This window comes from Aplidium turbinatum, chromosome 1, assembly GCF_918807975.1.
Source record: "Aplidium turbinatum chromosome 1, kaAplTurb1.1, whole genome shotgun sequence".
Taxonomy (NCBI): domain Eukaryota; kingdom Metazoa; phylum Chordata; class Ascidiacea; order Aplousobranchia; family Polyclinidae; genus Aplidium; species Aplidium turbinatum.
Window position 1 is genome coordinate 3,148,833 of NC_137472.1, and position 17,940 is coordinate 3,166,772.

The 17,940-nt window shown below is 38.2% G+C and overlaps 1 protein-coding gene across 3 annotated transcripts; it reads right to left on the minus strand.

Annotated features, from left to right (window-relative positions):
* Positions 1-4,447: 4,447 nt before the first annotated feature.
* Positions 4,448-8,907, minus strand: LOC145779540 (uncharacterized). Of its 3 annotated transcripts, XM_082591157.1 has the most exons (7): positions 8,256-8,907; positions 7,940-8,029; positions 7,614-7,743; positions 6,834-6,972; positions 6,308-6,491; positions 5,019-5,147; positions 4,448-4,525 (listed from the first exon to the last, which is right to left on the minus strand). In XM_082591157.1, exons 4-7 carry the CDS (start codon positions 6,864-6,866, stop codon positions 4,512-4,514), a joined length of 360 nt encoding a protein of 119 aa, XP_082447283.1. In that variant the 5' UTR covers positions 6,867-6,972; positions 7,614-7,743; positions 7,940-8,029; positions 8,256-8,907; the 3' UTR covers positions 4,448-4,511. The 3 variants fall into 3 exon arrangements, with proteins under 3 accessions (XP_082447283.1, XP_082447291.1, XP_082447274.1); XM_082591165.1 differs by lacking the exon at positions 7,940-8,029 and having other exon boundaries at positions 6,308-6,425; XM_082591148.1 differs by lacking the exon at positions 7,940-8,029.
* Positions 8,908-17,940: the final 9,033 nt, after the last annotated feature.

A 17,940-nucleotide genomic window follows, 5' to 3' on the forward strand; every position in this document is an offset into this window, starting at 1 on the left:
ATTAGGGTGGCATTTTTTCTGTGCACTCTAATGACCTGAAATCCCCTATCAAAATGGCCAAAATGAAATTTTGGCCCTATTCATTTACAGTAAAAAAATATGCAAAAGTGCTTTATGACGTAACAACTTTGTAACAAAGTTACTTTGTGACGCACATACAGCAAACTTATTTAATCATTTTAATCAGCTGTTTTTTATAACTTGTGACGTCATAGATGAATGACAGTAGGCTACCAGAGAGAACCCAAGCTTGTACACTGTACAGGTATAACGGTTTTTACAGGTTTACTCAGGCTGCTGGATAAAAATAACGAAGAAGTGATAATGGAGTAAAGGGCGAAGCAGCCTGTTAAAGCCAGGGACATCTTCCAAAACATTAAACAATCGCAAAGCACTGCAAACAAGATTCAGCGATGAAACAGTTCGAGACTATCCTCCAATTTGTTCGAGTCACCAGACAACTAGACATATCGCTGCACATGCAGAGTTTGGAATCACTCATAAAGTACTTCTTTTCCCATGATCATTTAAATTATGCACGCCTTTTACCACTTTACATTTCTACAATGCAGCAAGCAGAAAAGGAGCACCCAGAGATCTGGGAAGAATTCATGAAAGGGAATTTCTGCGTATCGGTAACCAAAGGTGTTGTTGGATTCACATCAATAGGTGCAGACCACGGGATTGAACAAGAAAACGTGAACTTAAGGTTATTGGAGGCATAGTTTAAATTACACAGAATCAAAAGTCACTGGACAAATACTTTCTCATCGCACCCGAAGTCTCAAATTTCTAGCACGCCTTTGAGAAAAAGTGCTACTCTGGTAGCAAGGCAAAGAGAAGGCAGCACCACGAGCTTACAGAAGGAAAACTCTCCCGAATGACGCAAAATGCTATCAAACTCAGCGTAGTATTTCACGAGCATAGAAACCCATGTGAATCCTTTGACGAAGATGAAATTTACAATTTGCTCACCAAAGCAGTTATGAATGAAACTGCTACCAACGATATCCTTTGGCGTGACGAGATTGGGCAACAGATTTTCGAAAGTTTCGTCACTGAACATCTTGTAGAAGGAAAATTTTCCGTGTGGGACAAAATGACCAGGAAGAAACTGTCCACATTCAAAAGTTCCAATGCAATTGCAAAAATCAGCATGGGAGACAAGGTAATCAAAATTAAAGAAGAGCGAGGACTGTTGCAGCGGTTCATTGTAATATCAAGAAGTCGACCAGAGCTCAAGGAATGCATCGGAACGTATGAGTTTGGTGTGGTGCCTCGATCACTGTTTGCTTCAGGTGGATCCCTTCTGCTGGCATATGATAAGGCATCAATACTTCGTCATCTTGAGAAGCTGGATACCGGCAGTAACAGACAACGGGTAGGCTACAAGTTGACAGGAATGAGGTAACTGTTAGTCTGTTACTCAGTTGTCCGATAACCATTCATTCTAAGTACCTTGGACACAGCAGTTGAATATACCACTGTAGACCCACCAGATGAACTGACAACTCACCGAGTGATCATCATTGATGGGATGGCTATGGTAAACGCAGTTGCCGAAACGGAACAAATGAAAACGTGCCAAAACTTTGCCGAAACCTTTCTTCAGATAATTTGTAACATGGGTAGTGGGTAGCCTACACAGTATGACGAGATCAGGTTGGTGTTTTATCGGCTCATCGAAATATCACTCAAGCAACAGGTGCGGACAAAGAGGACCAAGGGAAAGTCAACATAGCCTATTACCACGTGAAAGACAACAGTTTCATCCAAAATATTTCCTGGAAGGACTTTCTCTCAGATATCCGCACCAAAGGAGATCTGAGCGAGTATTTAGATGAAAAGGTTGTACATCACAGCAAGAGCTCCAACAACAGACTGAAAAAATACTGGTGACATCGGAAACACAAACCAAGGTCAATGTTAATATTCCAGATTCGCTTCTGACTTACAGCCAAGAAGAGGCAGACACTTTGATTGTTCTGCACGCTCTTAGAGTTTCCAATGAAACAGAACTGGTTGTCAGTGGTCACAGCGGTAAACCATAATCTCTTCTTGGGAAAATTTTAACATAAAGTTCCCTAATCCGTTCGTCTGTATATAATGACCGAAGAAACACACACTTGAACTTCTTTTCAAACAGTGTATTCCTGTAAAATTAGCCCGAGGCTACCGAAAACGAGGGGGTGCAACGCCTACACCACTTAAACTGTCACTACACAACAGATTACTTGGATAAAAGACGGAACTTTTGTCCAGCTAGCAAGCACTAAGCCAACAGTTAAATGTGCGGCCAACTTTCAAACAATCATTTTACGAATGACCAGAATAGATATCAATATCTCAAATTCACGTAGAAAGTAACTGTGACGCAATAAATGAAAGACAATTATGAAGTCATTCCAACAGGTGTTTAAAGCTGATGTAATATTTCCTGTTTAAACAGGCCCAAACAAGTCCAAACAAGTTTGACACAAGTCTATGAACGATGGTGCAATTTTGGCACATTTTCTAGCAACTTCCATGACGTAATATTCAGTAGACTTGAACGGTTTTATATGACGTTTGATTTGTACAGAGATTGGCCGTAACAGTCAGTTCCCCAGACACAGACATCTTGTTGTTGCTCATCTACATGTATCCACACTTACCCGGGTTTACAACTTTCCTTATGGGAAAGGACAGTTTGAAGAGGGACATTTGTGTGCGAAAGATATAGGCTACAACAACTTGGGACCAAAACGTGCTTCTGCACTTCTAGGTTTTTATGCTCTGACTGGTTCCGATACGACTGGGAGATTTTCTGGCAGAACCAAACACTTGTGCTTCGAGGCATTTATGTCTTGTGATGATGAGATCTTGAATGCACTAGCAATGCTCGGGAATGACACTGATCTTCCTGCTGATGTATGCTCGCAGTTGGAACGCTTTGTCTGTATGTTGTATCGATCCAAAATCTACACGAAAGTGAATGACCTCCGTTGGTTCCTCTTCTCCAATCGTGCAACCGAAGGAGAAGACTCCCCACCAACTTTTGGTTCACTAGATTTGCGCATTCGCCGGGCTCATTATGCATGCATGATTTTGAGAAAAGCTAGCAAAGCCCATCCCTGCCTTCCGGCACCAACTGCATTTGGTTGGACGTTTGATGCAGGTTCAAGTCACTTCGTGCCAGATCTTTGTTTAATCCACCAATTGCAACTCATAAAGTGCGGGTGTAAACGTGGATGCGAAGGAAGGTGCAACTGCCACAAGAACAATATTCCAATTATTCCATGTACAGACGTCTGGGGCTGTGGTCTCAGCTGTAAAAACAAAACTGTCCAAACAGTGATAAATGAAGACTGAAAATTTTGAAGATGAATTGCTTTCTTTGACATTCAATAAATATTATAAATTCCGTAGATGTCGGTTGTTAACGATAACTGCCATTTAATCAGAAGGCCTGAGACTTCTTACATCTTTCGCGTGTAATACGACTTAAAGGATCGAACATTAATTCAAGTTTCATTGTATTGAGATCCGTTCATTGGCTTTCTAGTTGCGCATTCTTTTTGAAAAATGCATGCATTTAACTTAATACAGTCTTTGGTGCAAAATTACAAAATTACGCAGGTAGCTTCCCAGCAAACATTGTACTTCGGCCCAACGTAGTGTGACAGTTGGTAAAATAATGCTCCTCCGTTGGCACTACGTTGTGGCCGAAGTTGACCCAACGTATCTTGCACCATTCGTCGCAGTTGGGACAACTTCTTTAAAATATTTGGGCCAACGTTATCCCAACTCTACACCCAACGTAGTTAATCGTTGGTACCCTACGATGGCCCAACGTATTTTGCACCATTCATCGCAGTTGGGACAACTTCTTTAAAATATTTGGGCCAACGTTATCCCAACTCTACACCCAACGTAGTTAATCGTTGGTACCCTACGATGGCCCAACGTATTTTGCACCATTCATCGCAGTTGGGACAACTTCTTTAAAATATTTGGGCCAACGTTATCCCAACTCTACACCCAACGTAGTTAATCGTTGGTACCTTACGATGGCCCAACGTATTTTGCACCATTCGTCGCAGTTGAGCCGGCTTATTTTAAAATCTTTGGGCCTACGTAACCCCAACTCTACTGCCAACGTAGTTCATCGTTGGTACCTACGCTGGCCAAACGCACTTTGCACCTTTCGTCGCAGTTGGCCATACATATTTTGCACTAATCGTTGTAGTTGAGCAACGTTGGTTAAACTTAACCTGCAATTTCAAGTTGACACTGTCCTGATGATCCATATGCCAATACGGTGACCATCTTCTTATACTGAGCAAATTTAAGTCAATGATGTAAACAAACGTAAAGTTGTTGAAAAATACATTTATTCGAAATGCACCACCCATGCACAATTGACAGCTACGACAAGACATGCACAAAAGTCTAAAAACACAGTGGACTGAGGTACTTCATGCCTCATCAGAAGACTGCGCCTGGATGTTACAACGTGATCTGTGGCGGCCTCAAACGCAAGTACCTATAAAACAATATGCAACATATGTAAAGAAAATATACTGTACAGTGCAAATTAGATCGTGTTTACAGCACCGTGAAAGAACAGACTCTAATTGCTACATATCTCATGGATATGTGTATGCAACACCCGGTTATTTTACAATAACAAGCATTTTTTTAATACATCCTAACATTCCTCAGTATGTTTTAATTCTGTAATTCGTAGCCTATACGATGGGCTGGGGAATGGGTATACCGTTATGTTCTATTAACCTCTAACATTAATGCACATTCGTTAATCGTGTTAATGCAGTTTGCTTTCTCTAACCAGTGCAACTTATTATTGTTATCGTTTGATAGATCTTCGAAGTCAAGTCTTAAAATGTGTGCATATTTCTTGAAGTTCTGCTCCAGTAATAAACTAATCGCTGGTTTAGTAAATAAAAATGCTTTTATTGCCCTTATTGAGAGAATAGTAACGATTTGTCAGTGACGGAGAGAACAAATGAACATACCCGCAGTACTTTTTTTAGCAAGACGTTCAAGCCGGCCCCCATCGCGGTCTTCCCACGTCTTAAACCAGTCGCCCAGTTTGTGGTCGATTTCTTGTAGAGTGCATGATTTCTTATTGCTCTGGACAACATCTATAAGTAAAGCAGTTTTGTAAACAAATAATGTTACATCGATTTTTATTTTTACACAATCATCTACAGCAGTGGCCAGCGGCTCTTAACCTGTGGGTAATTACTCAATCTGGGGAAGTTTGAGGTCTTCCAGAGGGCAATGAGCAGGACAGTGCAAATTGTTACCAATTTTTAATCCAACTTAAATCATTGTTGGATTTGGCTATTCCATTCAATTGATTGCCAAAGACTAATAAAATTGGTACGAATGGAATTAATTTTATGCTGCTGTTTGGAAGTCTTCACGAGAAGATGCAGAACAACGTGTTCTTGTCGAAGGTTGCTTATTTGTGCGATTTTTTCTCTGACATAAACGCCTTGAACTGCTTGCAGGGCAAATGGACAAGGTTATGAGATTTAATAGACAAATAATAGATTTAAGATGCCCACCATGCTTAAGTGGGGTAACGGGTCAGAAAAGGTTAAGAACATTGCTCTACACTCTACAGTCTGTTTCACGTGCGTGGCACGAACATCAGGAGAGCTGTAATGAAAATAAAAGCGAGGACATCACCATAAGCATAGCCGCCGAACCCGGGAGCAACTTTTGAAAAGGTACCATTATAAAATCCCCTTTCAACTTGGTTTGGTAATTACAGAAGAAAAAAGAGCAACAGCTGTGGTGGGAATCAAACCCACGTCAATGTAATTACTAAATACTACCACCGCCCTAACCCAATGCGCCAAGCCAGCCGATGGGGAACGAATGACTAAACTGAGCTAGAATATACGTTTTCGTTTGTTGCTCAGAGGGAATTTTTTTATGGTACCTTTTCAAAAGTTGCAACCCGGGAAGGTCGGCCTTCCGGAGCTTTTCGCAGAGAAGGCCACCCTTCCCTGCGAAATCGGCCAGATCAACTTTCTAATCTCATCTTTTTTATTGCACACGAGTAAACAGCAGGTGTTTTTAAACTGGATCTAGACTGAGGCATTAATCAGGGATAGTAAACAGCAAATTGACAAAAAAGATTACGAAAAAGGTAAACTTCAGATGCTGCAAAACTTATGTTATATCCAAGGTTGTTATTTCATTGAAAATTAATCATGAACAGTAAGTATTCTTTCTGGAGACGATATCATACCAACAAAAGGTGAATACAAAACTTAAACAAACTACTTACCTACGACCATGTTCTTTAAGTTTTGCAAGGAATCAAAAGAAAACTTTTTCTCTCCACTTAATTTATTTTTCCCCTTCCCGGTCCGCGAGACGTAACTTGCGACTTCGTTTAACAGCACCTGAGGCATCAATCGATTAACCGTGTCGTATAGGCTTCTTCCTCCTATACGACACAGTTGTTTGAACTGCAATAGAACAGATGAATGTTGAAATGCATAAGCCGAGATCGTTAAAACAGCCCCATCAAACAGTCGCGGTGCGTACCAGGCTACCAGCGTACAATGGCATGAATTTTTTTGTATTTATATATTGGTGTGTACCATGTGATTATGTGCGATGAATTGTGCAATTAGCCTGTTGAGGCAGACATTAAATGGTTTAGAATTTATTCATTCAAGTTTAAACTCATTTTAGGCTAAATAGAAAAACTAACTCCCCACACATACAACTCATGTATTACCAAAAATGTGGGTAACTTTAGATAGGTAATGCGCAGTAAGAACTAAGAACATATCGTGTTCACTAACCACAATCTGATAGGTCTCCTCATTCTCCAGCATGCTGTTTACGGTTTTTAATTCCGCTATGGTTGTAGCAGGAAGAGGAACATCCTCATTTGACGTTGCTCTGTCAGAATTGTTTGAAGATAAGTGAACACTTTTCCTTCTGTAAGCAAACGTAAATCCTGTTACAGTGAGCATCTGTATACTTAATATCTACTAGTAGTTGGGCTTAGATTTGTGCTTGTAACCCAATATTGATAACCTTAACCACGATGTCTGGTTGGCTAAAGCTTGCTTTCCAATAAAAAGCACTGTTCTTACTTTTGCAACACAACCGCTGTGAGGACAATCATGGGTTCCACTCCGATACCAAGTTTGGTCAGTTACTCGGGAGATGACAATAGGAAGGGAGACTAGATCCGGGTGAGAATCTTTTTCAAGGTGCCACACATGACGATTAGGATATATATTCAAAATGGACAAAAACACTTTAAAGTTTTCAGAAAAGAGGACAGAAAAACTTGCGACAATCAACAAACAAGGAAGAAATTTTTACAGAAGCAGATAATTCTTTATGTCCGCTTTATCCAGGTCAGCCGTTTTCTTCAGGACTGCAGACTGTGGGGGAAAAGCACTTTGTTTTTTAGGAGGGCAATGAAACAATGCAACAACGTAATCTGTACTAAGTGTACATACTAATCTGATTATGGTCTAACTTGTTTCATATCGTAAAACCTTATAGGAAGTATTACAACAGTTAATCGCTGTTTCATGTTAATTATGTCACACATTAGATAGACATACCTGTGTTTTCTCTTTTCGTGCAAAACACCTTTGGATGAAGATTGTGATTCATTGTCATCTGTTGATGACAATTCAACATCACTTCGTAATGTGTATTCTTTACACCATCTTTCAGCCCTTCGCAAGTCATCTAATATAATATGTATCAAAATATATGTTAAAGCTTTCATAGATAAAACTAAGTCTCATTATAAGTACTAAGTTCAGGTGTCGTGAGTGGTCAGTAAAGCCCATCGCCGCATGCTTTGTATCCGGGCCGCACAGCTACTCGAGTAAGATTACTGCAGCAGTAGCGAGTCACTGGCAGCACGATGAGTGAAACTTACCCTTACTTCATTCTAACACAACACAGCTAGCAAGAATGAAGTACCAATTTATCATCTTGGTGTGACTCAGTCCGAACTTGAACCCGATACCTACAAACAGAGGGTGCACATGCTAACCACTAGGCCAGACAATCGGTATAAAAATGCAGATAATTCAACTGAACAGCAGTGGACACTGGAGAATGTGCAAAATAATGGTAAATCAAGCATTTTAACACAATTTGCTATTTTATAGAAAAGATCAGAACATAGAGTTCGCAAATTAAACTTCAGTCATATACATAACATGTATATAATATATTGAGATGTAGCCCACCTGTTTCATAAAGAATAGTAACACTGTATTCTGCTCAATCACTTTTAAGGGTGGCCATTGATTCCAACAAACCTTTGTAGCGCAATTTCGATGCACAAGGTGGCCATTTTGACAAATGTTTTTCACGGTTTGACCAAAGTGAACATACTTCCACAGGCATGTTCCGCTCTTTACAAAATTGCACAACTTGGTACCGGTACATTGCATTAGTAATTATATAACTAACACCTACAGAAAGTTCTGATATAAACTGAAACACAATATGATGTAAAGAAGTGGTTGTCAAAAGCCGGTCCGCAGAAGATCTTACTTTCTCCAAAGCTTATTTTAATGGAAGTGGCTATTTTTCCACAATCAAGTGTTGCCAGAGTTAGGATTAAAGTTAGGAAGGGTTAAGGTAAAGGTTAGAGTTAGGAATAAAATTAGGATTTTGATCTTTGCCCGGGAATAAAAATTTTTCCAAAATACAAGTTTTTGTTTTACATAGCTTAACTTTTCTCAAATTAGGGCAGAATTTCTTATCTGGCAACACTATTCAGGCTATTATTACACTATATAGTGTAAATATAGCCACAGCCTATTTTAATATGGAGTCATTAGCATATTGTCAAATTGTGATCGTACTGTGAAACATGCACAGCTGTAAAACTGACATGTCTCCATGTAAAATTGTTTGATAGCCTAATATATAGGTGAACTTTTTGATGACCTAATTCTGTGCTGTTAACCCTTTAATGCCCGGACTACTTTCTACAAACAAAAAAAAAAATTTTTTTGTTTTTTAGTGACATTTGTGACCCAATAAATCCATTTTTATCAAAAATTTTATTTTTTGTGTTTTAAATAAAAAATTAAAAAATGTTGCCAAATGGCTACATTGGGCATACAGAGTGCGCAAATATAAAAATTCTTAGATACAAATTATCCTGTAAATTCGATTGCTGAAGGTCAAAAACCGAAGAAGAAATGTTATATGCATTTTACAAAGAGTAACAAGAAAACTAAAATGGCTTCAAGATTCTTTGGCAGGCTATTTGCAATTTATATTATATTCCTCCGGAGGAATTTTCTGACATTTCGATTACAGATGCTCTATCAAGGGATTCACTTCGATTGTCATAGCCTTCCTCGTCTCTTTTCTTCATATCTGTGTTTGTTTTTTTGTTTGTTTTCATATCTTTACCCTGCATTGCGGGAAAGCGGACTTGAGCGCTATGCATCGGTGTACGCCTTCCGACGTACTCCTGACCCACGCTGCAGCCGACGGCAATGTCTGTTTCCGGTTGTCTACTCTACTTATTACTGAAATTTGGTACTACCCATTACTCGAAATCGATCACTGGGTAGAGGCAATTATCGTAAAGTTTCTTGCCCAGAGAAACAACAGCAAGACATTGAAGTGCATGCAACAGCGTTTCAAATCTGTTGCGTGGCATTCAGTCAGCTATTAGAGAGTATCTCGTTCGTCTTTCCCATTACATCCTTTTCGAAGGCATCTTTACAATACTGATGTGTAGGAGGAGCACTCCTATAGCCTAAGCTTTTTCATTTCAGCAATAGATGTAATCAAGACATGTCCGTCTTTTTGATGAGCGTAGAGTTTTGATTCACGGACAATATTTCCAAACAGCTCGTCATCAAAAAACTCTAAAAAATACTCCAAAGGGGTTTCATATTCAGATAGAGTATACCCTTGATCCTCCCACTGAACATCCAAACTGGGTTTAAATACCTCCTTCTTCCACGTGCACTGGCATTTTGTGGTTTTACTGGTTGAGCGTTTTGTCGGTTGAACCTCTTTCACACTTTCCTCAACCACTTCAACTTGTGGCTGTCTTGTAGTAGAAGGCGCCGAAGATAACCTTGATGGAGAAGTAGGCATTCCGCATCTTCATCGGACTCATCCTCTTACTCTGAAATGTCACCAGCGGGCACAACTATCGCAATATCCCATTCAACACCAAATCTACATTATTTTCATCAATTGTAGATAATTCAGGCAGCGTTACAGTAAAGAACGTATCTGCATAAAAAGTAAAAAAAAATAGAAATTTATTCTATTCCATGGAATTTGGACTCTTTCTACGCCCAATGTAGCCATTTGGCTACATCAAAATTTCGGGTAACATAACTAAGATTAAAAACATTAACTTCAAAATTAAAGTATTTAGGCTAGTTATTTGTTGATATGACTTTGTGAAAACACACAAAAGTGCAATCATTTCTTCAAATAAACAAATCTGCAGTGCTCTGAAGCTGCCTCATTTTCTGACTATTTCAACTTTTCAATGGTCACCTCATCACCATGCTTTCTTCGGAAGGGTATTGTGGGTAATTAGTGTTTCCAATAAATTTCTTTGCTATTATTGTCTTCACAAGAGATAGAATGGTGGATTAAACCATGACAAGGAAACATATTTGTTTTTAAAAAAGTTACAGGGGCCCCTCAATTAAGGTGTGCCAATTGGCTACACTGGGCATTAAAGGGTTAATGATATTTTTGTGACAAATTGTGCGTAGTTTTCAAAAATTTTGAAACACAGAAATACATAACCAAATGGGGAATTTTGTCCTTGATTTTGAAAAATTTTAAAGTCGTTGGTGACAAAAATCTAGAATTAGATAAATTTGAAGTTCCAGGATAGTCAAAGCCTGCAATGGAAATTTGCCAGAACCGGAGTTTGAGAAAGCAAAGATCTAAGTCATATATTTTTATTTGAGGAAAAAACTTGATGTTGTCCAGTGTAATAATTGTATGCACTGGCAAGTAAACACAGTGCAAACACACGCCATGTAGCTGACAACTGTTGAACTTCAAATATCACTACTTTTTTTTAAAATATATGCTCTTAAGATCTAAATCAAATATAAGCACTTTTTGTAGTATTAATAGTTTACCCTGAAGAATATATCTGAGTCAACTGCAAACAAACCTTACCTGAGTTTCATGATGTGCGCTACTTGCGTTTTCCTGCACTAAGCTGCCAGCTATGAAATGTGCAAAACTGCAAATGTCAGACAATACCCAATACAAAATTACAAATGTCGTCACGCCGTCACTCAGCTTTGAAGGGTTTTCGCGCGTTTTTTACTATCGCACGTCACAGACAAAGTAGCTTCTGATTGGCTCGAGACACTAACAATGGCGGACATTTTTTTTAACTTTCTCAATCGAGATGCGACAAGCGCAGTCTAGTTGTTATAAGATGTCTATGGTTAAAGTGCTTACCTACCAACACATGGTAAAGGGAACTGTGGTACAATTATTCAGCTCAGTGTTGTCATATTTTGTTTCAAAAATAAAATGAAAAAAACGAAAACAAAAAAGGAACCGAGCACGCAAAAATTGCGAGATGAAACTACAGCCCTGATTTGCGAATTAGTGTTTTTGTTCAGAATTAGTGATCCTCATAGTGATGCATGATTTAGAAAAACATTTCAATTTTTTTTTTCCTTAAAACAATAATGTAAAAAAATTGAGATATTACCGTAGTACATCCGCAAATAATGACGTTGGCCCAACGTTTTGTACAACTGCACACCAACATTAGCAAGACCGACTTTCTAATTCTAAGTTTTTTTGCATTTTCATTGTCCCATTACAATTGTAAAAGGAATACAATAAAGCAAACTTAAATAATTCTTCGTAGGTATTATCAATTAAAATATTTCCAAAGTTGGCAAAACTACACTACCCTCAGCCAACCCGAACAACCGTCAGCCAACTTTGGGCCAAAGAAAAATGTTTACTGGGTTAGCATACGTTTCGGATGCGCGGGAGTATTTTGAATAACATTTTAAAATTTGGCACTTGTATGTCATATGTAGCCTAAATTCGATGATTCCATTAGATTTCCTGTCTCAGAAAACATGTATTTAGATATTTTATTTGTAATTGTAGCCTTGCGAAAATATTGCTTAATCATTGTTATGCCCCATTTTGAACGCCATCTTGGATTTCGTGCCCCAAAAATGTTCAGAAAAAATGCCACCCTAATTTTTTTTTAAACTTATCATGTTTTCTTTCAAAAACAAGTGAGTTTTTGCTTTTAACAAAAAAAAACACGAAATTACAAATATACCTACACTAACTAGGCTATACTGTATATCTCTTTGCTGCTTCCTGTTGTGTCGCATTTGTGATCGCAGTGAAGGCCACGTACTCTATATGTTGTCGCAATGGGAGCAAAAAAACATGATTAGGCTAGCCTAATGCTGGACCCCTTTGTCAACGTTACTGGGTAGCTTATATAAAACTGGGCAGGCTAAACAAACAAACTATTGAAATCCTTTTGCGGTCTGAAAAACAATTAAAACGTAGTTTTAATTTCAAATCTAAAGTAATCACCAAACTTCAACAAAAATCCAGTTTTTATTTGATGAGTTTGGGCAAATGCAAATTAAGTGTAGGCCCGTACGCCTTCATCAATAAGTTAACCCGTTGGGCTTTTAAGCCCAAAAAAGCAGCTAAACAAGGCATATGGTAAAAATGGTTATTCCAAGTTCATTTAATTTGGCAAAATAAACGAACTTGGTGAATGGCATTTTTAAAGTTATGTCTCCTCAACAAGGCTTATTAGCCTACTCCAGTTGATTCATATTCAGTGCAAGTAGGGCATGAGTGATGCGTTGTTTTCACAAGTGAAAGCAAAATAGGCTAAGTCTGCAAACGGAAACCTACATATCTTAGGCTACTTCTTGTAGCAAATAAGACAATAATTCTCACTGAATATTATAAAAACACAGTAAGGCAAGAAGAAATTATAAGTCTATCAGAATAGTAGACCTAGACCATTTTGCTTTCACACAGAGATGTACGTATGCGCCGCAAATTCTACGCCGCATACTTGCGGCGTATACTTTTTGTTTGCGCTAACGCTTGCGGCCACATTTTTTTGGATAGTTTGCGCTTGAGGATGCGCCGTAAAGTTTTCGCGGCTTTTTAGCGCATAGCGTCAACGCATACTTTTTAATGTCTTAGTTGTTGTTTGCAATTTTTTTTGCCAAACTGCGAAATGTTGACGTCTTGCAATTGCCCATTGTTCTAGTGTTTGGTCACAGTGTCATCTATTGTTCAGTCAGCTGGAGTTTGTTTGTATATCGCACTACTGCCTTTGACGCTAGAGTCTCACGTGGAGACTGAAGTCTTGCAGAAAAAAAGAAAGAATTAGTTAAAACAACTTAGCCCTACTGCGAAATTACTTAGTAAATTACGGATCAGAACAGGAATGTAATGTAAGCAAGCAAGTAGGTAGGTTGGTAATGTCGCTCCATGTAAAAAATGTAAACAATGACTTGGCTTCGTCGTAGTGTGAAGTGTTTTTAGTCAAGCAGTGTTGAAGGCGTTTGTAAGCAATTGTGAGCACTTTAATTTATATTAGTTAAGTCTTGCATTTTCGGGCAAATCAGAAACTTCTCAGGCAATGAGCACTCATTGAGCAGTGCAGCCTATGTATCTAAACAAACTCAAATATTTGGTCTCCGACCGTGATTGCTTGCATGATGTTGTACTCTGTATGTTATATGTAGTACATTACTTTGCCGGTTATTCTTGTTGTAGGCTATGTAGCGTAGTAATGTGTAGGCCTACATACAGTAGGCTATCAAGCTAAGGTAATTTTTACTTGACAATTTATACAGTCTGTTGCGTAAGTATGTAATTATATATGTTTTGTAACTTGATGAGCAGTTTAGCAAAACATGCATCCAGGGGCCAATTGTGAGAGGCTTTTGAGTAGCCTACTGCTAATAACACTAGTAATGCTAACTATCCCTGAATGCTAATAACAAAGAGTTGTGCAGTTCAGAATCTAAACTTGCTTGTGTCTGGCAGTTTTTTCTTCCATTAACCCACTTTTTAAAAATCTTATCAGAAAAAAGAATAGAGCTTACTGAGAGAATTATGGCATTACAAGCAACATTAGTCTTATTCAAACGGAATCATTTTAAAAATAGTGTTTTTTATAATGGATTTATAGGGAGCGACAGTTAGTATATTACTAGGAGCGACAGTTAGTATAATGCTAGAATTTTCTTGATGGGCATATGGTACAGTTTCTTACACTACACTATTGTATTCAGGGAATAACTTACGGTAATACTCATCTCCAAGTGAAATGGAGCATGATAATACAAATCCATGGCCCTACATGAAAAAGTATTTTAAGCTCTCTTCTTCGAAAGGCAAAAACTTATATTTTCAATGCCAGATGTGCCTTCAGGCCAAAAAGATAATTTCTTGTAACGAGAAATCGCGAAATGGCTTGAAAAGTGTGTTGTTTCGAGTGGTTTATACCATGTGAATAATTGGCACCTAGCAAACAAAATGAGTTTGCGCTAGAATATGCGCTAACGCTGACGCCGCCAACTTTTTTTACAAGTTGCGTTGACGCATGCGGCGTATAGTTTTTCGAACGTTTGTGTTTGCCCTGACGGCGTCAATATTTTTTGTATGCGCGTACATCACTGCTTTCACACCAACATAGTAACACACTACCACCAGTTCTTTCAAGCACCATAGCTTATGCGCAGTTACTGGAGCCCATTAATGTGGCTTATCATTGTATCACTTGACCTGTTTTTCTTGTAAAAGTAACTTTAATAAACTAAACAGTCAGTTCCTTGCTTTTTTAACATTGATTCCAGATTTTTACGATGATTCTACTAACCGCTAAACTAGTAGTTAAGTATTCACAAGCAATTTGATCCGTGCTAACGAAGCAACCAGCATGGTGTTTTCCACGACACGCTTCGTTGCACAGAGCTGCAGCAAAGATCTATTTACCAGCATTGCCGAAAGACAACCTGTGGAAGCTGTGGTAGCCTACCGGTAATTGGAAAATTATCGGAAAAAACTATGGGTATCGGTCAAAATTATGGGTATGACGGCCCTGATAGCTCAGTTGGTTTAGCGCGTGACTCCTGGAACGAAGAAACTTCAAGATCAAGCGGCTCTGGTTCGACGCTCGGGGTGTGCGCTTGTGGCAACAAGATTTCAATAATGGGAAACTTCATTCTGTCAATCTCGGTGACCGGGCCTGCGTCAGTGATTCACAGCCTCTACAAATATGCGAAACTACCAGGATTAAGCTCTAAGATTAAAAGGATTAAGCAAGAAGCTTTACCAGTCCGAGGATAAAGATTCAATCAATCAATCAAGGGTTCAAGGAATGCGCCTAGCAGCAAGAACAACTGTCAAGACACTTTCCACAAAATGGCAATTATAGTTTTTGTGGCTTAGTCTGAAACGCAACACACTGCTCATATCTGATCAAATAAACGTTTTACAGGCGATCAGCGGGGAGGAAATATGTGTCTAAATCAGAAAAATTGAGAAAAATGAGTAAAACAACCAAATGAGTAAAACAAACAAATTGAGTGAAACTAATCACGAGAAAATGAGATATTAAAAATATGACGTCGACATAAAGGATTGCAAAAACTTTGCTTGTTTACATTGTTCGATCCTCGCCACACATTTAGCATAAACATTATTCTTTTACTCTGATCTATTAATTAAATACTGATTCAACTATTCCTAGATTCAAGGCTTGTGGAGGTTGCTGATTGCCAATTTAACTATTTGGTTACCGTGCGGGAAGCAAATCTGAAAGATTGTCCAAAAGTGCATTGTGAATAACGTCGCCATGGTCACTGCACAAAGAAATCGTGGCATAAATACTTACAGCTTACGTAAATGCAATTAGAAAGCATTTTATCTACAATGCAGCCACAATGGTGGAACGAAGAAAAGTAACAGCCTTTTAGTTGTCCGGTTTTAACATCTTAGATCTGTAGTCCACAATTTCCATGATATTTCGTGCAAGTAGTTTCATAATTTCGTTAGAGCTGAACTTTCCTCACTGAAAAAAGTTAAGGGATGGCTACTTGGAGATGCAGCCTCATTTTGTCACATTTAGTAGGTTTTTCAATCGTTGCTCTCTGACTGAAATTTTCTAATAATCAGATTTTTTAAAATTTTTTCTGGCCCGTGACAATATGAAAGCTTTTTTTTGCCTTGAGGAAGCAGTAAGAAATGAGAAAAAGGAAGAAAGTGATAAACAGTCTGACCGAAATTGTCTGGATCAAACTGTCTTCGTTTTTCCAACCCTTGTGATCTTGAAACTTAGTGCCACCTGGAAAAAGAGCAAAAAGCATAGATTTTTAAAATTTTTATTCACACAGTTGCCAAAGCAGGAAAAATATGGAAAAGCCTTGCAGAATGTAAAAAATCAGGCCGTAGCCTATAAGAGAGCTACAAAATATTCATTCGCCAAATCTGCAAAATAAATTTGTTTTGTTTTTAGCTGCATATGCCCATAATTATCTAAACAGATGTAGAAGATTTATCAAACGTAAACTTCTACTTGCAATTTACTAGCTGGCGAAAGTTGTTCTCTTTACAGTATAGGCGATGAAAATTGGGTAGGCCTACACTAGCCAATATCTCCGAGTAATGTGACCAGTTGTAAACAGTCACAACTTTGACCAATCAAGTGTTAACCCCATCTGAAATTCGTTCCGAAGATGTTCGAAAAGCACGATACGGGAGTTTTTAAGCTTATACCCTATAATTTAATATAATTAATCACTTGTTAAAAATTTCCACGTTGCAACTTTGTAGCATTTCACCATCATCTAGCCCAGTGATTCTCAACCTTTTTGGCCCATGAACCATATTTTAAAAAAAAATATCCGATGGACCACTTTGCTATGTTGACGCTTCATGAACGCCACTAGTCAAAGCTGTATTGCACATAGGTCAGAAAACTCAAGGGCGTGTTTAATCTTAGTCCTTAATAAAATAATACGTGATTAACTAATTAAGCAAATCCTCTTAATTTGCACATTAAACCTTAACTACTTGAATACACATAATTTAAATTTCAAAATTTATTCTAACGAAACATCATGCACATATTGTTTCAATAAAATGGTAATGTCTGGTAATGTCTTAGTCTTTCCTTCTCAGCAACAGAAGTTTCTGACATTTTGTTAATTTGAAAGCACTGCAGAATACAGTGCTTAATTTAGCGTCTGAAAATATATAATATGTAACATCCATAAAATAATTTAATTAACATTCAGTGAAACAGCGAATAGCTCTACTCTCCCTGAAGAAATTTTATACCATGAAGACGCGCAATCTTCTTGTACCGACAGCACCACAACAATTACAGCAACATATGATTCATTGATTAGGCCTGCCATCACTTCACTTATACCTTGAACAGTTCAATAGCCTAAGTTCAAAAACTGCTGAGCTTATGCTTATCTAGCACTTCTAGAAAAATCGATCAAAAATCACGAAGTAAACATGATTATTCCCTTCTGCTGACATACAATCATAACTTACACCTGTATGCAGTCCTTACATAATTTACTGTAGTAAATGATACAATTTTGAAGAAAGTTTTATCAAGGACTTATAGAACTCTCTGTGGACAAACAGAAATTCCAGGTGGACCACCAGTGGTCCACCTGGACCACGTTGAGAATCACTGATCTAGCCCTAGCGAGTTGTGAATAATAGATAATTAAAGCTGGTTTATGGTATCGAATTGCACTTTAACGCTAGAATTACCGGGATTTTTTACACCCCAGAATTACCACGGTGTCCTATAGGACACCTTCAGTAATGCAGCGTTTTTCTGTCTAACTACTAGTGTTTTAACTATTATTATGC